This window comes from Corvus brachyrhynchos, unplaced genomic scaffold (assembly GCF_000691975.1).
Source record: "Corvus brachyrhynchos isolate BGI_N302 unplaced genomic scaffold, ASM69197v1 scaffold346, whole genome shotgun sequence".
Taxonomy (NCBI): Eukaryota; Metazoa; Chordata; class Aves; order Passeriformes; family Corvidae; genus Corvus; species Corvus brachyrhynchos.
In genome coordinates this window covers 1,029,633-1,054,933 of record NW_008238644.1, presented here as the reverse complement: position 1 = coordinate 1,054,933, position 25,301 = coordinate 1,029,633, and the positions used below count along the sequence as shown (strand labels likewise).

The 25,301-nt window shown below is 40.5% G+C and overlaps 1 protein-coding gene across 9 annotated transcripts in view; it reads left to right on the top strand.

Annotated features, from left to right (window-relative positions):
* The window catches only part of AFF2 (AF4/FMR2 family member 2), a 364,304-nt gene that overhangs the window by 224,229 nt on the left and 114,774 nt on the right, over window positions 1–25,301 (top strand). For all 9 annotated transcript variants that reach the window (XM_017737562.1, XM_017737554.1, XM_017737553.1 and 6 more), the window contains exons 5-7: window positions 4,122–4,208; window positions 7,212–7,248; window positions 7,500–7,551. In XM_017737562.1, the coding sequence (XP_017593051.1) occupies window positions 4,122–4,208; window positions 7,212–7,248; window positions 7,500–7,551 (176 nt within the window). The remainder of the gene's footprint in view (window positions 1–4,121; window positions 4,209–7,211; window positions 7,249–7,499; window positions 7,552–25,301) is intronic.

The window sequence follows — 25,301 nt, the reverse complement described above, 5'->3', positions numbered from 1 at the left end:
TTCTGTAATTGAAGGCTGTTCTTATGTCTCCCCTCAGTTCTCCCAAGGGAAGTAGCATGAGCCCTGTATCTTGAGAGACTTCAAATTAGATCAGGCTAAGCAGTTTAGAGCACACTAGGAAGGGAAGCTGCCTCTGTAGGAATGCAGAGTACACAATCCTGCTCCTTTTTTTCATAATGACCTCTTAGAGCCTGGCTAAGTGCTTTTATCTATACTTAAAAACACGGCACACTTTCTTTTGAACAAGAAGGAAATGATGGAAAAATGAAATACAGAGACAGGAAATAAATCTTGAAGATGGCTATTAATTTTAGGGACTGATTTTGTAAAGCTATTTACCATCTGTCCCATATCTCCTGTTCTCAGTTGTCTCGCTCTGACCTTTTCCTTAGAAACTTGCAAGTTTAAATCCTTCCCCAGTCCTCTCCTTCCATTTAAATCATTACTTGGCCTTGTACCTCTGCACCCCTTAGAAGGTTTGCTTGGGGTATTTGTGTTTTGGGTGATTCATTAGATCGCATCTGCATGTGTCCTTCTTAGTTACTTACCTGAGGGCTTTTATAGCCAAAAAAAACCAGACTTAGCTGAAGAGACGAGCATGTCTAACTCTAATAAGTAAAACACATGGAGTCAATTAAAACAATGTTTAAATAATTTTCAGAAAGGAGAGTGCTTGATGTTACTACATCAGAGGATCACAGTGACTTCTAAGCCAAGAAATGGTGCAGGTTTACTTTCTCATTTAATATCCAGGTCCATAAAAAAAATGCATGCTTCTATAGCAGTCATCTACCCACTCCAACAGTTAACATGATTTTGGAATTCTTTTAAGTCCAAACCATGTGAAAATAAATCCTAACTCAATTTTGTGGGATTACTTTGTTGCCATTAAATTCCTCTTTAAAGTGTTTCATATGCTCTCTTTTATTATTTTTACTTCCAGGAATTTCTAAATACTTCCAAATTTGGATTGATTAGTGTTTTAACGTTTCCTGGAAAAAAATATTAATTCAATTCCCTGTCTATTTTACCAGGTATTTATGAACTAAGATGGTTATAGACGCATCTTAATGGATGCATACACAACACACACACACTGTCTATGTGGTTCTTTATAGTCTTAACATATTAGAAGGTAGATATATCAGATTTCAGAAGCTAAACAAAATAGAGCTTAGCAAGTACTTAAAGATGAGGGACCTCCAAAAGAAATTGGGGCATAAGAAAGAATGGTGAAGTCATGTGGATGATTAAACCAATGACATCTTTTCTTCTGATGCTCCAGAGTAATCTATCTGTGCTTAAGGAACAGAGTGGCAACGAGCCAAGCAGTCACATCCCTGCAGGGTGTGGGGTTGGGATTTTGACCCTTCACTGGCAGCAGTGCAGTGCCATTTTTGCATGTCCTTCCGTAGCTCAGCTCTGTGTGAGTGGAACATGCAGCCCTGTGGTGCTCGGCGTGGGGTTGCTGCCCAGACATTTTGAAGTGATGTTTTTCAGATGAGTAAACGCAAAACTTTCTCTACCACCGTTCAAGGTTCTTTGGTCAACAGTGCTCTGGCACCTGTCTTTAGGTAGATGTAGGTATGTTTCTTTAGGTAACTATAAACTTTCTCACTCCTTCCACATGCAGTGTTTGTCTATACACTGAGCTTTAGATGTTTGTGCTGTTATGTGTGTGTGATCCTATCTGGGATTTTCTGTCCAATAATTTTCATTGCAGTGAGAATTGAAGTGAAATGCTTCAATGTAGCTATCTTGTACCTTTGTAAGAGATTTTGGTGCTCACAAGGTCACTCTGTAAACACAGAGATTGGATAGTCCTAACCTCAGTGGAGTCAGGATTTCTTACCTTGTAATTGAATTTCCTCAAATAATAGCAGCCTCTTTTTCCCATTGTTTTATGTTCATGTGTCCCCTAACAGGGAGATGACTAGGTTTGCTTACACTTCAGCCTGCCAAGTAGGTAGGCAGTGGATTATACATGTGTTTTGACAGTCAATATTCTGAAATGTTTGCCAGCATCACCTCCCCATGAATCCCAGGCCCTCTGTACAGCGTTTTCTGTGTGGGCAGGAAGAGACTGAGGTCAAGCCTATAATTTCAGTTCTAGAATATTCTTCATTTCTGCCTTCAGTCAGACTGCCTAGCCCTCTTTCAATTATGTGATACAGTCTCTGTTTCATCATTTTGCTATGAAGAGATTTGCCACAAAGCAACCTCTTTGGCATAGGCTTTGGCAGAGGTATGCAGGATTTGGATTATATTATCCCACAGAAAAGTTCTCGGGATGCTGAAATCTTTTTCCGCCTTCCCTGTGTGGAGGTCGGTCAGTCAATGCCATTTAATAGTGCTCTTCTTGTCATGGCACTGAGCTGCCACTGTCTCACACACCAGGAGGGATGAGCCATTCCACAGTTGCTCCTTTCCTCCTCATGGCCACTGTTTGGGCTTTGTGCAGTGAAAAGAGTCCCTGTGCTCTACAGCGATACCCAGAAGTTCTTGCAGGAGTGCAGAAGCCCTCCCCTGCTCCTGGCCCATCTGCCCAAGGAAGTTTGTATGTCTGCCTGTCCCACTGACTGAGGAAGGACCATAGTGCACAGCTTTCCTTTCTCTCTCCTAACCTCCTGTATGACACGTAATTTGGGAGGGACAGCTGGAGATCTGAAACTTGCTGGCTCTGTCTTCAGTGAACTACACGTTACTATCAGCTGTCGCCACCCAGGGCATGTCTTTAGCCAAAATGGACCCACCACAGTGCCCTTTTGACAACACCTATATTTTCTTTAATTAAGTGTATTATGTTATGTTTTTATTTGTGGAGCATTTGCAGTGGCTGTCATCTAGCCTACAGAAACTGGCCTGTTTATAAGCTTTGTTGTGACTAACCCTGGGTTTGACCAGTGTGTAATAGCAGCTGGGAAGTTTAGTTTACTGCAGTCAGGCCATTGCACAGATTTCTGAGATCGGATGCTCTTCTGCTCTTTGGCTCCCTTCTCTCAAGAAAGAATTCTTTCTGAGCTTTTTAGGCAAAGAAAGACAAGCAAGACAAAGATACAACAGAATGCCAGAGACAACTATTACTGCCTCCCTGCATATTTATTAAATTAAAAACAAAGATAAGAGAGAAAGAAGCAGTGTCTCCCATAAAACACGCTCATTAGAAGGGCATTTACAAGCTCTGCCTTAGCCAACATTTGTGCAGTTCCTGGGTTTTAGTGATTTTCCCCCTGCTCCAAGCACAAGCCCCAGTCTGCTCCTGTCAGGTTTGCTGGGGCAGCAGTTCCCTGCAGTGGGAAGGAGCAGATGTGTGCTGCTCTTCTGCTGCTGTTTGATAGCCATGGGCACCCAGGTTGTTTCTTTGAAGATAATTGGGACATGAGTGTACAAACGATGGATAAACACGCTGATACAGAAAATGGATGCCTTGCTTAGATGGTCTGGTAGGCAGGATTCACTGGAGACCTGGATTTCCTGGTTAAGTATGGACTTTCTGAGTAGCTCTGTGCGAGTCACCTGATTTCTCAGTCCCTCATTTTAAAGTGGAATCAGTAGTGCTCTGAGGCTGTGACATTGCTTACCTCAGTAAGAGCCTGTGGCCAGTGCCACGAGAAGATGCTGTGATGCACAGGACACTGTCCCTGCTCTCTCCTATTCCAGGCATTCATGCTGCAAGCCCATTCCAGATTTTTCTAGACCTGCCTCTTGTTTATTTTCCCACTCTGCAGTCTTGAATAGGGCTGCATCCTGCCACCATGCACTCCCCTACAGGGTTGCACCCAGTGCTGTACAGGAGGGCCCCCTTGCTGCCTGGGCTTTGCAGGTAAAATCCTGCTCTATTCATACAGCTTGGCAGGCTGACCATGGAGGTGGCCTCAGTTGATGAAGACATGGATGGTCACAGTTTTAAAGAGTAAAACCTGTCCTCTCTCTCATTCTGAGGAAGTGCTGCCTGTGGGGTTGTTAAGGTGCTCATCTGCAACCTAAGGGTGTGGGGTGGTGAGGTTGCTTCCTTGAGCAATTGCATCTCCAGGCTCAATGGAACAGATGTGACCATTTTTAGCTCTCTTTCTTCTTTATGTACATGAATTTGTTTTCTAAACTTTTTCTTTCTTCTCTAGGAGATGACCCATTCCTGGCCTCCTCCTCTTACTGCTATTCACACTCCTGGCAAGGCTGAGCAGACCAAGTTTTCTATCCCAAGCAAGGTACAAGTAGGCTATTACCAGTGACCTGATTAGCATTCTGTTCTGTTGAGTGCTCTTTGCTGGAGAGTTTATTTTTGCAATTGGTCCCACTTAAAAAAAAATTCTGATACTATTTTGAGTTGGAAATTCCCAATCAGACTGTTGCTACTAGTAGAACTACTTATTTAAAGCTGCTGAAGACCCAGTGGAAGCCAAGTGAACTTCTATCTCTGTTGTTATAGGAGTCTTTCTATGTCAAGTAAACTATATTTTGTTTGGTTTTCTTCCATTATTATTTGTGCAATGAAAAGGTTTGAAATGGACTTTTTTTCCCCACTTACTGATTGATTGCATGGTGAGGTTTTGGCTGCATAGTCAAATTATGGTGGCTAAAAAGGTCCCTGCATGTGAAGAGCGTGATGGCATCTGTCTGTGTCACACCCCACAGAGTCAGGCCATGTGATCCTCAGTACTGGCCTTGTTAAAGGCACACACTCAGCACTAGCCCAGAGAGGGCCTGTAGTTCATGTAACACACACTGAATTGTTAAATTGTATGACTTGAAAATGCCTTTAGCCCAAATTCCTTTATTGCCTTCTTGCTATGATTCTGGTAGCACTGCTAGAGATCAAGCCCATACCTGGGACAGGTTCTGCCAGAGGTATCTCATGCTGGGACCTGAACAACACTGAGCTGATGATGTTTGGGGACGAGAACTTCCCCAGGTTGGGAAATTTATACCATTCTGTCATGGAGCTACATAAAAGTTTCTTTCTAAAGGCAGGATCTTGAAAAATAGCTTATAAAACTGGTACTGCTTGACATTATAGTTCAAGCAGTCATATCCTGGTTTAGAAGCTGGAATGTGATTTGCCTCTTACTGACTTCCCCTGTCTGAAATATAGCTCCCATACTTAGTTGGAAAGAAATGAAATTAGCAGTATCTGGGACTTAAACAAAACCAAAGCCAGTGCCCAGAATGTCTTACTTTATTGGAATGTGATTGTTACTGGTCTAGCACTGCCACCGTCACTGCAGTTTCCTGCTGCATTGTAAAGCATCAGAAGTCACTGAATCAGAGAATGGCCTGGGTTGGAAGGGACCTTAAAGATCATCTGGTTTCATCTAGTTCTGGGCCATGGGCAGGGACACCTTGCAGTAGACCAGGTTGCTCAGAGCCCCATCCATCCTGGCCATGAACACTTCCAGGGAGGGGGCAGCCACAGCTTTTCTGGACAACCTGTTCAGTGACTCACCACCCTCACAGTACAGAATTTTTTCTTAATATCTAATTTAACCCTTCTCTCAGTCTGAAGCCATTTCCCCTTGTCCTTTCACTGCATGGGCTTGTAGAAAGCCCCTCTCCATCTTTCTTGTAGGCTTGTAACTGCAAGAGCATAGTCCTCATTGGAAATTGGGTAAAAGTCAGTTGAACCCTGTAAGGTGAATGTGTGAATACAGGTATTTACCTGCTGGAAGCTGGGTTTTTTTTTAATTTATACCATCTCTTAATTTAGTGTTCTGTTTCTGATGAGCCCTACAGAAACTGGTTTGAGTCCTGCAGACTGACGCTCTCTCCACTGGCAGCAGTATAAGCATAGCTTTGGAGAAGCTAAAATTTTGGGTTGCTTTTCTGTTTCTATTAAATTGGCTTTGAACTTTTAAGATCCACATCAAAGTTAATTTCTGGGCACATTAAATGTTGATCCTGAAATTCTTGACCATATCACTTCAATGCAAAATATAAATTAGATTTTTTTTTTTTTTTTGAGCTAGCGTTGCAGGAAATAGGCAAGCACATAAATGTTTCCATGCTTCTTTGTCTTACTTTGAAAAATACAACAGAAGTGTCTCTTCAGAACATCACTTTAAATCAATTATGGCTGGCCAAATTATACATCTAGGACATAATGTGGCTAGGTTGTGCAGCCATATAAACCAGAGACAGGCACTGTTAGAAGTTTTCAATTTAGCTATTAAAATAAAGGTATTCTCATGAGAAACATGTATTTTAAAAGTGTGATAAAAGAGGTGGAACTTATCAAAACAATTTATCCCTTTGACATTCAAATTTAAAGTGCCATGTTTACTCTTAGGGCATTATTTACTTCACAAGGGACTGACTGACAGCACAATATAATATTAGGAACTAATAATGCCCTAAGAGGAAGTGCAGTGAGGGCTTTAATGACTTTAACATCCTACAGAACTAACACTTCCAGCAAAGTAGTGCCTGGCTGTAAGATGAGGTTGTAAATAACACCTTAATTTCAACTGATCAAACTGCTTGGAAGGAAAGTTGATGACAATCACTGTGAACTATAGAGCCTAGAGAAAAACTAAGCCAGAAAACACTGTGATATTAAGGAAGCAGCTTAGTTATTGTGAGCCAGCAAGAATCCTGGCATTAGCATGCTCAGTGTTGCAAGCCAGATTCTTTGCTGGTTTTAAGTTGTTGTACTTCCATTGATTTCATTGGATTTGGACCAGTTTCCATCAGGTGAAGATCTACTTCCCGCGTCTTTATCAAATCCTGTGTGTCACAGTCCAAGTAAAAACAGTGACTATCAATAAAAATTACTGTATTTCCAGTCAGTGAGATCAAACAAAAGAAAGGCAATGGCAACTGAATTTAATGCATAGCTGCATTCATGCTGTGTTCTAAATTGTGCATCCTGGATGGCTCATATACACATCCATGGCCAAGCCTGGGGAAGGCTTGGGCTGCTGCCGGTGTAAATCTGTGCCGTGTCTCCAGAAAGGGGGGGTGCAGATTTACAGCAGCTGAGGACAAGCTCTTGCCTGAGCTCTGAAGGGTCCCTCAGTGGTGCTCTGTCTCCACAGTTAATGCTTTTTTAAACTAATGTCACTGGTGCTGCCTTAACAATCCCATGATCCCTTCCCTGTGCCATCTCCTTCCCTGTTTGTGTAACGCCAGTGCCCTTAATCTAGCAAGCCAAGATATATCTTACCTTCTTCATCTTACTTAACTAATGCTGACATTTTGTGTGTTCTTCTTTGTAGGACTCCCAACATCTGACCTCAGGATACAATGTACAAAGTAGGTCTTTATCGTCCTAGTCCTAACAGTCAGGGTTGGGTATTTTTTTTGTCTGCTTAACGTCATTAAAACAAAGGCTAAAAAAATTAATTTCTGTGGTGCTAAAGCAGATCAGTTCCATTTTTTATTACATGTTATGCATTGTGGCATGTTGTGAAACCAAGTATAATTAGATGGGCTGACAGCTTTGGGTGCATTTTAATTCTACAGTAATCTTTTGACATTTGAAAATGTGTTTCCTTTGTTTGCAGAGTGGAGTGATCCAGCAGGGAAAGTTGCAACTAAGTCAGTGCCACAAAAGTCGTAAGTATTATTATTTCCAGCTTTAAATCTCATTTTATATTTATCATAAAGAATGAGCTTATTTCTCCAAAGGTAACTAAAACCTAGCTCTGCTCATAATCTTGTCCTGGTGTTCAGGTGTTCTCTGTAGTCCTTAAAAATTAGCCACAAACCAGTTTTATGTTTCCAGTGCTTATTACTGTTTCTTCTTTTTAAGCATTAGCTAACAGAGGTATGTGTGAAAGATGAGTTTATTAAGCAGAAATAATGCTGATTTTAGTTCTACAGCTTGCCAAAATTAAATCACTTTTATGCTTCTCTCATCAGATACTAAGCCTCTTACAATAGAAAATGCAACCCAATGAACAGATGATGCAGGAATTTTAACATTCATACAGTGAGAGAGAGTAAAACACATCATACGGAATGATTCTGCTAGCTGGTGATGAAAAGCTGGTCTTGAGTTTCATACACTTTGAAACAGCTGAAAATCACAGATGATCTATAAATATGACAGTTGAAAATTGTGAAGGAGCTAATTCTCCATTGTGCTAAGCCATTTTTCTTTGGTGCTTCTCTGGTGTAAGGCTGCAGTAGTGTAGCAGTGAGTGGAGACTGAATTGTTTTTTACTTTTATCCCAGGTTCTCAAAGGAATTTACAAACAGGAACTAAATAGCAACTTTGAAAAGTAGGCTGTTGTTTTATAGTTATGAAAATGTGTGGGTCTGATTTCAGTTCAGAGCTGCTGAGTTTTTTAGTGTTAAGTGTTTTAAAGTACTGAATGCAGTACTGCACTAGCTTGACTGACAGTTGTGTAAATAAAATATGTTCATTTAAAATTACTTCAGAATTATTCTAGTGGTTGCCCTTAATCTGCTAAAGACACAATTTTTAAAATCCCTAAAGGGGAAGAAAAATCAGTGTGGAAATAACCTACCCAGGCTTTTTAAATGAATTTAAATATACTGATTCTTAGTGCAAGTTTGTGTACACAAAAGGACTTGTTGGAGTTCAGTGATGTGTCTGTGACTGTGAGAGATACAGGACTAGAGCAGATGTGGGTGCTGAATCCATTGATGTACTCAGCAGGCTCTGAAGGTCCCGTTCTTTACTCATAAACTCCAGTCGTGGGAGTACTCATTCAAATATGGTTGGTTGAGTAAACCTTTACAAAATTGTGGCTGAGACAATGATTCAATTTTAAAATTAAAGAGTTGGGGGTTTTTTTCAGATTAAATGAGAATCAGGTAGGAATGTTAATGATATTTAGATTCATTTGCATGAATAACATTTATTTATTAAACTTAGTAACAAATTAATTTTTGCCCTTTGCTGTTTGGTTTCCGGTAATGACTTGGTTTTTTGTAAAGACTCCAGTGAACTGTACCCACAGTTCTTGGTAACAGAATGGGTGCATTCATGTTTCAGAACATGTAAGTGATGCAAATCTAACATCAGGACCATTCCATAATAAAAAAAAAACCAAAAAAAAAAGACAAAATATTATTGCATCTTAAAATTATTTTTTTCTTAAAGCAAGTGTATTTGGATTCCACTCTGAAAAATATTTTAGTGAGTATACCATAAAGTACAATATTTCAATAGTTTGTAACCAACAGTAATAGACTTGTCAATCATGGTTTATAGTTATAAGCTGAATTTCAAAAGAACAGTGCTTCAGAGCTCAGTGGTATATAGTGCATTTAATGGGACCAAAGCTCTCTATAGGAAGCCTGATATAAAACCCAAAGACACTGAGTACATTTTATGAACCAGTTGTTCTCTGTTCTGCTGCTTGATCTAAAGTTCCAGTACTATCAATCAGATTTCTGCTGCAATGAACTGCCTTCTTACGGTAGGTGATAGATTTTACACATGAGAGATCAGAGCTGCAATAAAGCTACTTTTATTTTTAGCTTCCAAATGAAGATCAGCTAACCCATTACTATCACTTTTTCTCTTTTACTGCAGAAAAATTGTTAAGGCAGCTTCTAAGAATTTCCACAGGGCTTTGGGAGGTTAGAAGGCAGTCCGCTGTGAGGCTTGGTATTACGAGGCCAATGTGTTTCTTTAGATCTGTGTGTGCAGTTACCACCACCTTCACGGGGAATTGCAGTACTTGAGCACATAATGAAATTAAACCAGGAGTGGGGCAGAAAGACGTAATGGTATCAAGCAGAGCTGGATAGTGCAGTCCAAACAAACTCTGATAGGTAGACAGCTCCTGCAGTCATTGTGTATTTTAATATAGAGTGTTTATCAGATTGCATTTGTATTAAGAAGGATTTAGTCTTTCTAACATTGGTCAGTTTCAGGGATATTGGAGTGTGTGAGTGAAATGACAGTCCAGCTTATCTCCAGTAACATCTGTTGCTACACTCTCAGCCACACAGTGTGATCTTACTGACTTCAAAACTGTATCCCCTACCAATTACTTATTTTGTCAATAGGATCTGTCGTCCGTATTTCAGTTTGATCAAATCTGACTGAATTTGACTCTGTTTATCTGTATGATATGTTAGAGTCCTTTTGACCTGGTATGTTTCTAGCTGTTCCCCAATTTTTTAAGTACACGTGCAATTTAAGTGAAACTTAAATTATCTTTTCCATTTACATTGGTCCTAGTGACAGTCCTGTAGATTCCATTGGCTTTGTTAGAAATCCGTAGGGGTTGGTAGAAATGTGCTTGCATTCACCGTATCGCTGGCTTATACCATGACTAGTTGAGGGATGAATGCAGAACAGAGATACTTTACCTCCCTGATGCTGCATCCTGCTCCAGCAGCCAAGCTGTCTGTATGTGATTACAGAGTTCAGGTGTAGGGACATTGGCATCACAGAAGATCAGATCTAAGAGATGTATGATTTTTGCAAGACAACCTTTCAGGTGCACACTTCTGGGGGAAAAATGAGGACAACATACTGCAAGGTAGATTAATTTACCAACATGCTGCTAGTGTAGGGGGATGCAAGATGCATGGCTTCTTGTTCAAATAAAGCTTTCTGAAATACAAATTCCATCCTTTTTATAATACTTCAATATACTTTGTTATGTCCACATGCTGAAGAAACCAAATCCCCAGTGTTCTGCAACAGGTAAAGTAGAAGACAGAGTAGTTAGGATTTGTGCCTAAATTCTGCACCTATGTTGTACACGAGAACATGTACATATAACTAACCTCAGATCCTAATTTACACTCAAAAATCTTGAAAATGAAATTTTGAACACTGATGTGCATGCGTGTGTGTTTACCGTGATGAATTTTTACAGCTGAAATCAAGCTATGTAAAACTGCAGCACTTGGCTTCCCTTTTTTTAATTTCAAATTCACTGTAAATCTCCACTGGGTATTGTGCGGTCAGTTTTCAGCCAGTCTGCTCTGATTAGTTTATTATGAAGCATGGTAAGCAGGAACAGATAAGGTGCAACCAATTGCGCTGCAAAGGATTTTCTGTCAGCTTCCATGAATTTGAGGGGATGGATTCAGCTCATGACTTGGGTTTCTGTTATATAATTGCCATTGCAAGTATGTCATCCTCAAACATCCAGTCTTTTTGTTCTGTTTTGGTTGTTAGCATTTGGCCTTTGTCCAGTTGGAAACTACCCAGAACCTTTTTAATCAAGCACATCCTGTGTTTTGAAATCATACTGCAGAGTAGTCTTGGGTAGTTTCCATAAAAGCCTAGCTAAAAAGAAGAATGTAATCATAATGGTATTCTTCCCCTGTCATAAAATTACTTCCTATACTTACTGTATTAATACAGTATTAAAAGGCCCTTCTCATGGGCTCAGTGAACTACCGGAAACCATTAAAAACTTAGAGCAGCAAATTTTTATGGATCAGACAAAACCAACTTGTTTTATCTTTATGGAGTTTTTGTTATCCATCATACTTAATGATACACAACCTGTGTGGGGACTAGAGAGCAGCTAAATACAGTGAGCTCAAAACTAAAGCAAGCAGCTGAAAATATTCTTGTGATACTTCAGTAAGGATTTTCCTAAGTGTGTTCAGCACTGGTTTCATGTTGGGCCAGGATTTCTCTTCACAGTTCTAAAAAAATTCAAATAAATACCAGTACTTTTCTAATCCCAAATATTATCATAATACTTGATGGAAGCATATTTGAAAATGGAAATGTGCTTCTCGACATCTAATTACTTTTCATAAGTATCTAATGGCTTTTTGGAAGATCTCCACTGTGTCAGGGACAGCCACCTGGGAACATAGAAAACAAAATTTGGCAGCATGTGCAAGCTATGAATTAAAGGTAATTCACGGTTTGAAATGAATCAGCATGAGGTCCTTATGAAGAGTAATCAGACATCAAGAGGATTTTACACCAAGCATTGGATATTGCGACAACAAGTAATGTTGTTATTCAGAACATTCAAATCAAGAAGCACTGATGAATTCTTAACCTGGAAAGAAATCAGTTTAAAGAACAACAACAGCAAAAAAAGGGATTCGTTCAATGTTCATGCATAATTTCCAAAAATGTACCAGGAATCAAAAATGCAAAATTCATCTCCAACTGGCATAGGAAGCATGTTTCTATTTATGTATCAACTCTCTATCAGTGTTGCAGTCACAATGCAGCCCAGGTGTAATACACAGGAGAAGCTGAAATGCTCCTATTACTAATTACAGTTTTTAGCCGACCATAATAAAGCGTGAGAGCAGCAGTTGATCCCGAAGTGGTGACAGCCAGCTTTGTGTCACAGCCTCCCTTCACGTGGCCAGCCTGAATCGTTACACTAAGTGCTGCCTGTTTGTTAGAAGTAGGAAGTTCCAAAGATATTCCCTCTGGGTAAACTGGGAAAGTCATGACTACAAGGGCCTCGCACTGCCACGTACAAATTATGATAAGTGGAACAACAGTGGCATGTAATTGGAGCTCCATTAATCTTTAGAGAGCTCCAGTGCACTGTATTAAAGGGACAAATAGCAGATGAAAATAGAAGGGTCTCTTTTGAGAAAATGTCGCTCATCTTTCATATTTACTGTTTTGTTTTGTAAGTTAGAAGTTTTCTTTGAATCCTTTTGCCTCATAAGTTCTTGGGTTTGAAGCAATGATAATCAGTCCAGACTGTATTGTTTTGTTCCTCACTCCTGCAGGCTTTGCCTTTTGAGCAAAGTATGAAGTAATTTGGGATAAAATATACAAGTGTTTCCTGTGGACAGTTGCCTATAGAAGCAAACTTGCAAAATACTTCAGCTGATGTGAAATATGTGAAAATCCAGTGTCATAATTAAAAGCCCTGTATCTTTGAAGATAAGCCCATTATTCAAAATAATTTCTAAATTAGACTTTTAATTTGTTTTCATTATTCAGCTGGCTCATATACAGTTTAACCTCCCTGTCAAAATAAAGTTATTTCCTAATACATTTTTTTCCATGATCTCTTTCTCCTGACATGTTTATAAATCAGTTTAAAAAATTGTGGGAACAGAACTAAATTAATTCTGTGATATTTTGCTGATCAATTTTTAATAATTTTTCTTGCCTATCAGAGACTTAATGCCTTAAAGGCTGCCTGAAACAAGCTACCCAACTGCATTCTTGCCAGCATTGCTGATTGCGACTCAAGTGAGCACTGAACCATTTGAATTTCCTCTGATACTGTATAACCCTCCATTAAAAATTCAACATTTATTTGCCCTAACTAACGAGTAGCAGTTGAAATACTTTGTTCTCAAGCAGGATGCACTACTGTGTCACTGCCAAGTGCATGCAGGCACCGAACTGCGACCACTGAAATGTCAGCATTAATAGAGAGAGGTAAACGACACACAGTAACATGTTTGGATTCCTGATGTATTTCCCTGTCCACTACATATCACTTCCCATTTTGGAAACTGGTTAGACTGTAAATCTGCCACAGGTTTCCTTGTATTTAAAGAGCTTTTTCACAGGCAACAGCATATGTTGTGCCTTTATGGCTTAAGGCCAGTCTCAAACTGACCTCCCAATTTACATTTCTGTGGGATGGAGTCACTTCCGAACTTCAGTGCGACTTCAAACATTCATTTGGAAAAACAAATGTACTCAGTAAATCTGAAAATGTAAATCAGGATAGAGCAGAGGAAGCCACCACACTCAGTTCCTCTCCTACCCATTTGTTTTGTGACCCACACACTTGCTGATAAAATACACACAAACGAACTTCTTGCTTGGCTTTCTGGCTGCCATAATTTGGACCTCACTGTGCTCCCTTTGTCTTAACTCTGATCTGTCAGTAAATTTCTGATCTAGAGCCAAGCTATTTTTCTCTCTGGCTTTTTTCTTCCTGATGCTCTTTGCTCCAGTCCCTGTCATTCTTCTTGTCATGGTTTACTGGTTTTGTAGACTTTAGTAGCCTGAGACAGAGAAAATTGTCACCCAGATTCATCTGCACCATGCTGCAAAATAGTCATAATCAGAAATGGGTGATAAGTTTGAGAGAAGAATGGATTTTACCAGGAAACTTGGCATTCATAGTACCAGAGTGGGCTTGAAACTCCCAATTTGTGTCCTAAATACCCTAGGTAAGACTAACAGCCACTTTTCCTAATATCCCAACTTAATCCTTTGCATCTTTCCTCTGAATCTCTCTGACAATCCCAATAATCCACCACATGTTTCTCAGCTTCACATTCTCTATCCAGAGGAACTTATATTGCTACCATTATCCTTTGGGCAGAGGGCTCAGCAGGGCTCCAAAGCCTATCAATTTTCTGGCCAGAGGGCTTATTTTTTATGAAGTGAAGTTCTCACAACACCCCACGGGGCTAGGCCACACTCACTGCATTATCCTCTGTCTTGGATAGCCCTTGGAGCCACAGATTCAGAATAGTTGTACCTTACAAATACATCCTCTCAAATGATGAAAAAGGAAAATATTCCCCACTGCTGAGCTAATTATTGCTTTAAATTCCCAGAGGAAGAGCTGCTTCCCTCAGTTGTGTCCATACATCTCAGAAAAATGCATTTTGAGACCTTCCTAATGCTTCAAATGCAGTGTTCCAAGAAAATGATGTAGCCCAGGAGGAGGAGGAGGGAGATGTCTATAGCCTTACTCCAGTAGGTACAAACCGAGTGTTTAATTAATATCCATGTTGTGGAAACACAGGAGGAGGTGGTTTAGCTTTAATGAAATTGTCTCTTACTGGAAAGTCTTGTTTAGTCAAAATGCTTCACAAAAAGATCTTTACAGGTTTTGAAAGAAAGATGTTGACTCATCTACCTCTTATTGTCAAGAAAGATGTAAGTGTAGCTGTCAGGCCCATCTGAGTCTGCAGAGGCAGTAAATGTCTGCAGTAATGAGGGCATTGCTTGCACAGCTATTTACCTGTTAGACTCTACGAAGTATTTGCTTTGTGGGTGTCCCTGCTTACTTAAATGCACACAACTGTGTTTTGAGGGTATAGATGTGCTTTTTTGCAGAGAGAGGAGTGTGAATCAGTGCTGCCCATATTTGATTTAGCATGAATTTCTGTAGTTCCAGACAAATCCGAAAGCCTATACAAATCACAGAGCTTCAAGTCTGGCTGTGTGCTAGACTGGAATTTTTTGTTAGGTCAGACCTTTATCTCAGCTTCTTTTTGTGGCTCCTTACGGGGAGATTGAAGAGGAACTGAAACTGGTGACCTGTCTTGACCTTTAGTACTGGATTAAAATTCCAACTTGCTGCCATGGCAACGGGGCCTTGAAAATTAGATCCTGACAGAAGCAGGGAGAAACTTAAAACTGCAACTGCTGCACTGAACTGAAGAAAGGTTGCTTACAAATGTCAGTGACAGGCTCTTAATTGAAATAATCTGCCTCTCCCTGTACCAAAAAAAAAATAGTAAGGAAGAGAGAAATGGAAGGCAAAAAACAAACGAACAGGCAAAACCCGAAAAAATTGTGACTTGATTTTTTTAGGCAAAAATCTGTTGCAATTCAGAGCTCATGCTGCTGAATCCAGCAGACTCTGACATTTGAGGTGGCAGCAAGAGAGCCTGCATGGTGAGAAAGGAGCCAGACATGCACTTGCAAAGGTCTGAACCCCCCAGACCAGACTGGCAGCAGGAGCCAGACAGTGGCCAGTGTTAAAGCACAGGTTAACTTTCTATTTTCTTCTCCTTTAACCTGACACAAGGGATCAAAAGAGACATCACAGTGTCTCGTCTGACTCCAAGGATCCGTGCAATTATCTGTTCTGTAGATGGAAAGGGATAAACATAAGCTAGATAGTGCTATTGCAGATCAAGTGTGATAAAAGTTACTCATTTTCCAATCTAATCAATGCAACAGTCAGAGGGAGATAATGGTGCAAGTCCTTCACTGCTAAAGGAGGTTAAGTTGTTTTTTTCCCCATGGAGAGCAGAATGCAGTTGTAGCCTGAAGGGAGGAGGTGCTGAGGGTCGCCTAAAGGATTTCCTGCTCTTTTTCACTTTATCCAGGAGTCTCCCTCATCCCAAAATCAAATAATCTTGAAGATCAGTTTGCAACACAATCTCATGTAAACCAGTGGCTTTCCTCACGCTCCCCTGGGTCCTGAGGATGCTCTGAGGGCCCTGCTCACCTTTCCAAAGTCACAAAGGACCAGAACTAGCCCACATCACACAGCGGAATGCTGCCTCCTAGCAGTCTATCTTTCTAGAGTCCTGGTAGGGATTGCTGGCTTCTTCACAAAAAAAACCACACCAAAAAAACATAAAAATGTAGATTTTACATGTCAGAGAAAGGATGTTTCTTAATGGACAAATGGTGTTGAATTGGATTAGATGTTCTGTAGAGTTAGATAACTGCTGCAGAATCAGATTAGATTGCAGGTGAAATATAGACACGGAGCTAGGTGAAAATTTAACAGCTATGGGTAAAAGTTTGGAAGAGATAGCTTTGCCAAAGCTTAGTATCCAAACTTACTGCAAAATCCCAAGACCATGTTTGGAGTCTGAGTTCAAGTTGAAGGCATGCACAGAAAAATACTACCTTTAGTTCTCTTTAGACTGTACTGCCTAAGTATTGGATTTGTTATGTATTGGTGTAGTACAGAATTATAGGATCAGAGGAAATGTTGCAGATGTTTACAAACACAAAATTTTGCGTAATGTGGTTTGTGTTGTTCATTGCGTGGTTTAGAGATAATGTTTATCACTAATACTGTCCATTATCAAGGCAGATAAGCATTAAGCAAGTGCAGGATGCATTGAAATAATTCATTGTATTATCTTAACAAATAATGCAATATTGTCTTAACAAAACACCCATTTCTGGAGTAGGAGCTTGATGCACGGTAGAAAGCGAGTGAGTAGATGAGCAGTTTTCTAACAAAGTAAAGTAAAAGCCACTTAACATTTCTCAGGCTCTGAGTTATGTACTTCAGACAGTTAAAAATAGAGGCCATTATTTGAAATTTCAAGTGTCAAATTAATTCCTACAGTAAGTTAGTTATTCCAGAGGAGTTGCTGTCAGAGATTAATTTGGCCCATCTAGCTCTACACTTGCCACTGTTACCATTTCCTGCAAAACACCACTAATTCTGCCTTAATTACTGTCAGACTGGACTATGGAGCCCTGGAGTATCTGGCAATAAACTTGTGTTTTGCTGGGAGGGAAGGTAAAGAACCATTTAAATAGGTTTTTGAAATAAGCATGAAATCTCTGAAGATGTACTGTTGTAGTGCTGACTGTATATCAAAATATATAAGCATCTAGTTGCAACAATGGCTTTGTAAACACATTACTGAGCAAACTATGAAAAGTAATCCACCAAGGGGCTGTTTCCTTAACTCATAAGCATGAAGTTAAGAGACCAGTGCCATAAACTAGATGTGTGCTGTTAAAAAATACTTCCTTTTATGTGAGATTATTTTGTGTTAAGCCCAATGGATGATTCCTTTTTTATTTTTAGGTACCTATGTTTTAGTACTTGAAAATACTTGTGTTTAAGGCAAAAGTCAGCTGTCCTCAGAAGATCTATGAATACTTCATTAGTATGTGATCATGGGGCAAACCATGCTTGAGGGTGGAATGAAAGTGCCCCCATGCACCTCACGTGGGCAGAGTGCAGCAGTCCTGCCACAGCTATCCACTGGCTTTTTGTGGAATTACAGTATTGTGAGGGATAATGAGAAAAGCCTTCAGCACTGTCATTCCTTCCAGCTGCCTGCAGGCATGGCCTGAGGGTGGTCAGAGCTCCCCTCCTGGGACAGGCAGAGCCTCCTCACTCCCCAGCCTGCTGGTGCCTTGGTGAGCTCCCAGCTGCTCCAGGGCAGCAGGGCTTCGGCTGCTTCCTCAGCAGGAGCACAGTGTCTTACAGATGTTTTGGAGGCCACAGTTTCCAGCTAATCTTGGCATGTCTGTCAATCATGTGCATATCACTTGCCTCCTTGTCAGAAGCCTGAACCAGCTCAGAGCAGCCTGCTGTAAATAGAAAAGGCATGAGGGAAGCTGTGCTACAGGAATAGTTCTGAGCCCTTGCTGGCATCCTGCCTCGTGCCTGGCTGGGAAGCCTTCCCACTGCTTAGCGGGCAGGGATGATGTCAAGAAGGAACAGGAGACCACAACCAGGGGATGGTCTGAGTTGTGGGTTGATAAGCTTGCCTGCATTTTCCCATCGTGTCTTTCAAAGAAAATAGCAGTGCTCCTGGTGACAAGGGGAGTTTGCTCAGAGAGAGTGCAGGTCACTTGCAGAGGGATTTTGTTCAGGAAATTGCAAAACTTGAGTAAGAAAGGGTGTTAAGTGAATTATATACAATCTGGATATGGAATTAATCTGCTGTAGCCAAAACCCAGTAAGAGCTCATGTATTGCCAATTGCTGACATTTCTTGCAGTTTTGTAACTTGTGCAGCTATGCAAACACTGACCTAAAAATCCAATATCACCTTCCTTCTCCAAAGGACAGAACTCTCCGTGCTCCTTTGCTGCAGCCAAAATGTTACCCACTATTCTTATTATTATTAATTGACTCTTGTGAGTTTAAAAAAAAACACACAAGGACTGATGTTGCTTGGATCCCTGGCAATATATGGTACACAACTCAGACTGATTAATAACAACGAGAGAGCATTCATTGATTTTGTTTGCTTAATCTAAGTCACTGGAAAAAGAACCTGTTTGGGAGATTAGAGAAAATTTATACAGTTGAAATCTCAGGTGCGATTGGTTGAGGTGCTGTCCTTAGAAGTAATGGGAGACTGAGACTTTTCAGAAGAAAGGCCAATATACTGGGTTATGAAGATTTTGCTGACTCGTTAATTAGTATAATGATATGGTGTTCCACCACTGCTGTGTTTTGGGGGACTGGAGGCCTTAATAATCAGCTGCTGTTCTCTGGTAAGTTTTTTATAAGTCCATTCTGATAGGTAAAATTACTCTATGTGTAGCCTGCAGAACATGTGCCATGCATTGTATTAAAAAAAGAATAGAGCAAACACAATGAATCTGTTAAATCATAATGTCTCCCAAACGTGAAAAATTTGCAGATTAAAGCTCATTGAATACACATTTAAATGATAAATGATAATGGCTTGGAAAGAGTCATTATGATCTATTTCATCAATAATCCACATTTTTTGCCTTGTAACTACACAAGGGATTAATATAATGAATACTGCCTGATGAAAAAAATATTTTGTTTATGAAAGAGAATCAGAGAAAAGAAATTCTCAGATTAACAAATTTAAGTGGTTGTTACTGTTTGCTTACATTGTTTATACATAACAGATTTTTCCCATTATTAATATTAATAATTTATAGCTTCAGAGCTTGTACTCAGGAAAAATCCCCCATGTTTAGACTTAGTATCTGGATACTCAAACTGCAGTTGATTTCACTGGGTTTTGAACAGCATAACTAAGCCAAAAGAAGCAGGGGTGCAGAATTAAGCATTCGAGGTTTTCAGCTGCAGGTTATTCAGCGCTTGCAAGCACCAAGTCCCACAGAGTTTGTCAGCAGAGTGCAGTAGGTAGGTCACAGGTTTGTGATGTTTCCCTTGCAGAAACACGGGCACATTTTCTTGATTTACTGTGTGCTGGGATTTGCTGTGCCTGCCCAGGACAGCCCTCAGGGTACTGCAGCAGTTCCCAAGTGCATTCACTTCAGTCCAGATGGTGCCAATGTGTTTTGGCACTCACAGGCATGCACCTGTAGGAGACCTGGTGTTGTTTTGTCAAGAAAATCTTCAAATTGTGCTAAAACAAAATTTCCTTCTGAGAAAAAAGGAGGGGTGAGGGTAGACCCAAGTGTGCTGGCTTGCCACCTCTTGTTGTAACCTCATGTGCGCGTGATCTCATGCCTGACCAGGTTAAGGACTTGAGTGGGAAGAACCTTTAGGATTGAGTTCCTGAAGACTGTTTATAAAGCAACAGCAAAACTCTGTTTGGTATGAGGGATGACAGATTGCTTCTTTGTGGTATATTCTGGCTGAAATCAGTGGTTAAAGCTGAAATTTTTGAAATCAAGTTCTTATTTTCATATGTGACACCCAAAAGCTGAATCTGCTGCAAGTATAAACTGTGGTGGCCTTACTGTGTTGCTGGATAAACTGAACGAATTAACAGTGCAGCAGGATTCCAGTACACTTAGTCATAAAAGTCAACTCAGTGAACTCACCAGAGTCATTCGTCTGAAGGACATGAAGGTCCTTTACAAGAACCACGTTTATCAAGTGCTTTTGGGCATTTGCTGTTTTCTGGTAACATACCATTGCAGATTAGCACCATGGAGCTATTTAACAACAAAAGACTGTTGGAATGTCATCTGCAAAAAAAGAGCAAGATCCACTTCTCAGGCCCAGATAGCCCTCTTAAAAACATCCATGATTTAGGTAGTTCTCTTAAAAAAATTTGCCAGTTTTGCTCTTTGATGTTACGTAGCATATAACTCCCACTATTCCTCTTAGATATTTTCACCATTCAAGTGCCTACAATCTCAGGCAGTGGGTATCTGTATAAAGGCAGCATTAATAGTCTCCTGTACTACTGCAATGTTTTGAATTACAGAAGTGGAGGGCTTTTTAACTTTGGCCACATGCTTTATGTAAATACTCAAGTAAAACATAAGTTTGCAATGAATTTTTGTATCCCCTCTCCTCCTGAAAGCCATATGCCAAGTTATCCCTAAAGCTTGTGGCTGAGCCTCTGCAGCTGGGGTGATGTCCCAAAGTGCCCGTGAGGATGAGAGCCGTGGGCAGAGCTGTGGTGTCCCTGGGCATTAGCGCTTCCCAGGACAGGGCTGGTGTGTCCCCACGATAGCCCCGGGAGCGGGACAAGGCGCTGGGCTGCCTGTGCTCCGGCCCCATGTGCTCAGCACCAGGTACAAACACCCTTTTGGCACACCAGGACGTGCTGGGGACACGGCCTTACATCCTCAGAGGTGTGAAGGTGGCCTGGTACAGGAGAGCAATTCCTGCTCCTGCCCTGGCCACCCGTGGGTGCTGCTCCCACAGCCCCGGCAGTGCGGAGCTGGCCCCGCTGTTTGGATAACCTGGTCACTCTGTGTGTGGCCAGCTCCAGCCTCCCCAGGCCCTGCAGCCCAGCCAGGCCCTGTTATGGCTGGGCTAATGACTTGAAAACTTCTCATTAAATACTCCTCTTGGCAAACTTTGGTTCATAGAGGGTCTCAGGGAGGAAAGAGGGGGGGCTTTGGTCCCGAGTGTTAAAAAAGCAGCTTTATTTTTAGGCCTTTTTCCATAATAAGATTTTCTCAAATGACTGCCTACGATAAATGATTCTTTTTAAATTTGAAATGTTCAGTTCTAAGTTCAGGGGTAGCCCTTGGGCACTGGGGCGGAAGATCCTTGTACATATTACAGAGTGATTATTGACAGAGTTTAACTGTACTGACCCCTCTCTCCTAATTCCTAAGAAATTTTCTAAATGTGCTCTTTGAAATCCCTGCAAAACACTGCAGATTTTGTGTAATTCCAGACCAGCACCTGAGATTTTTGCTTTATTGCCTTCTTTCTTTCTATCCCCTTTCCCAGACCGACCAGTCCTCTGACATTTCTTTTTCAATGTATTCTAAGCAGAATGTGTGTGTTTGTCCTTCCTACAGCTTTGACTTAGCGTTGATCCAGCACATCAGATCTGTTCTGTTGATTCAGGCACTTTCCACTCCTGCTCTAATCCGTTTCAGCAATGGGCTTGCCTAGGCTAAAAATAGTAAAATAATTTTTCTTTTCAGCAATTTGATAGCTTTGCCAATGGGTTCAATAAAAACAGATGACATGTTTATTCTTGTATTGACAACTGAGAATGCTCTGAAAGTCTGTAAACTTTCTACCTCTCTGACTTCTCGGCATCTCACCTCCTCCCAGCACCCTTCCATGATACAGTTTCTTGCTGGAAGATTGACTTGACTCATTTTCCCCCACTGTCAAGCTTGCACAACTGAGAGATAAAAATCCTGCTTGAATTAGTAAAGAAAAACTGAATATGTAATTTCTGCACAGGATTCTGGGGTTGATAACTTTTAGCTACTCATCATATAAATTAAGTACGGTTTGTGCTTAAGTGGTTTTTTATTAGGCACTGCTGAGATTGTTAATAGCAGGTACGTTCTGTAGGTTTTAGAGAAAGTTAGTTGCTCTGAAGTGATTGAAAATCAAGTGATATGTGTATCTTTAGGTAGGAAATAATTCTGAAAATAAGAAGGAGAGATATTTTTCCTTATTTACTAGTTCCACCTTCCTTGGAAATAATTATATCTCATTAATACTCAATATGCCTAGCAAATTACTAAAGCATTTTCTTTAATTTCAATCTTTTGCTATGATGTCAGATGCTTCTTTTAAGGGTTAGCCTTAATTCATATCAAGTTTTAGAGTTCTCTCATATGTGAGTTAATAGAAAAATGTTGTCCATAAAACATTGCCTAAAATTTTATTTTTGGTCATAAATTGTCACAGAACATTCACCTAAATATTGAGAGGAAATATTTGCTTAGAGAAAACAGTTAAGTACTTTGGGTGCCCTCATGCCCCTTTTCCCATTTATTTCAGGGGAAAAAAAAAAAAAAGAAATCTCAGGTTAATTACAGAAATTCTCCCTGATTTTGTCCAAGAGGGATGTGTGGTTGGAGGCATGCAGAGGAACTCCTCTGGGTGGTGGTTATATTTCAGGTTGACCTTGGCAGCACAGGAGGTTTGAATGTTGCCTGTAGAGTCCTCACAAGCGTCATCATGAGTCAGATGATGTTCAAAGAAGAAAACGGGAAAGCAGGAAAGAAAACAGGAAAATCAGCTTAACTGTGCCCAGCCAGCATCAGCTCCGCTCCTGTTTCTGTTGCAGCTTTCTTTGTGAAATTGCCCTAGGCTAAGGTTACCAAGTTTAGGTGCCTGGTAATGGTTATTGTGCAAAACTGAGCTGTTGTTTCCTGATGCACCAACTGCCTGACAACCTTATCCATGCTCCTCACAAGGTGGCTTGTCCAGGTGTGTGGGGGGATATGTGATGCTTTAAGTCAAAACAGACACTAATGATGTCTCAGTGCTAGAGAGAGATGTTTAAATGGTACAGGAATGTGCATGGAATACAGTAGATGAAGAAAAACACATGTTGGAAGAAGATGAGTTTGTTGTTAAGGCATTAGATTGGTGCTTAGGAGAATTTGATTTTCATTCCAGCTTTAACAGGGACTTCCTGTATGACCTTTAGGAAATTATGTCTCTGTTCTCAGTCTGTAAATAGGAACAATGTTTTTTCCCATTCATTCCCTGCCTTTTCAGTTTAGAGAGCAAAGTTTCTAGAGCAAGGACTCCTATACTCTGTGTTTGTACTGACCTCGCACCAGGGCCTGTTTTCTCTCTCCATGCAGTCACGTGTGTGTGATACTGCACAAAGTTGTGCACAGGGAGAGGAAAAATGTAAAATTGCAGAGAGGATATGCATGTCACTGGTTAAGAATTTACAGAATTTAATACAGGATGATTAGAATAAACCTAATGAAAACATTGCCTGTTAGAGACTAAGATTTTTGTAATTTCTGTGGACCTCTGTACTATAAGAGGCTTCTGTAAAAAAATCTGTTAGTTTAATCTCTGTTAAACTCTAATAGGACTTTTTACATAAGCTGAGGTTTAGCATGCATTTGGGATGAGTGCATTACCCACAAGTAGTGAACTCACAAGTGAGTTATGCGGGTAATCCCAAATGAGTGCCAATAAAAATTTTATAACACATAGCATCATTATGGAATTCATTTATGCCACATATTTTACAGGGGAAAAAGCTATTTTGGTCATATATTAGAGAGTTTATAATTTTTTTTACTGGTGCTGTTTTTCACATCCCTCTGCCTCTAAAGCCAAGCCAAGTGAATACCAGCAATCCTAGAAGGAAGGGAAAATTAGAACAAACACATGTTTGAAATCTCTCTGAAAATAAAGCAAGGGCCAGATTCTAATCTCCTTACTCATACCAAACATCACCATACCCCCTGAATAGCTCCATAGATTTCTTTGGGACCATTTGTCAAGTGAAGTGCTATTTGACATGTGTGGCAATACCCAGAATTGGCTCAATCTAAACTAGCTTTTTCCATTTAAGCCCTCCAAAGCTTGCTGTCTTCAGTGGTTAGAAACACATATTTACGGTTTTTATCGCATCAAAAAGAATTCTCACACTGCTTAGAAGGGTTTTTTCAGCCCCTTTTTAGAAGAGTTGGGTGATACAAAGCAGAATCACAGCACTTTTCTAAAGCTGAGACAGAGAAAAGCCCTCCTAAAGGGGTGGCTGGCAGGCTGAGCACACTGCTTCCCACCCCAGTTGACAGGGCATGTCTGGGCAGCAAAGACTGAGGAATTTGGGCCTTCCACTCTCACCTACTGGAATCAGCAGCTTTGCAAACCCCACCTCATACAACTGATACAACACATGTAAGCCTGTTGCACTGATGTAACACCCTTGTCCCCATCACTTCATTATATTGGCTGCCATGTCCCATATCCAGTTCCTCTCCTCTTGGGAGCAGTTATTTTACCTCAGACTTGAATCCTTTATCTTCCTTAGTGTAAACACAGAGCATTCTAAGAGAGAATTTTTCTGTCTCTCTCTGTTGTTTTCTGTTGCTGTGTTAATTTTATTGCCAAGATCAAAGATCCTGAACTAGTAGGCATAAGTCAACAGAAGAGCTTGACTTGACTTTATTGAGAGCAGGATCAGGCCATAAACGTTCCGGGTTTGTTCTTTTGTCTCACATAAAATAACTGCTCCGATAAAATGCGCTGTCTGATGATGGCTAATCAAGGATTGCTGCTTAAAGCTCCACATGTAACCTAGCTATCTTCACATTAACCTCCTGCTTTCATTTCCTTGGTTATGTTGAATAGGAAACAGTTATTGAACTGCAGTGTTATGTTCATAGAAGCCATTTGATTAATTGACTATGTTTTGAACTCCTGTGACCCGAGGCTGAAATGTAGCTCAGACAAAAGTGACAGAAGCCCAGCGATGGGTTGGGAGTATAAAAGAGCACCAGTACACTGTCCATGGGCAGCCCACATTCATGTTCATGTTTATCCTTGTAGAACTTGCTAAAAGTAAAGACAGATGTCCAGCTTATCTCATGTAGTCAGTATCAATAATAAGCACGGATGCTGCTCGCTGCGAGTTGAGCCTACTCCTGCTGTCACTCTGTCTTTATGTATCCACAGGGAGAAAACCTGGAAGGCAGGGGGAAAAAAAAGTATTGCCAGAAATCCCTGTAGGCTATCTGAGAAGGAGCGGATGTGTAAAGCATTTCTTTCTGCATAAACATTTAGAAATCAAGCTCTCATAAGTCAGGGATCCACCAAA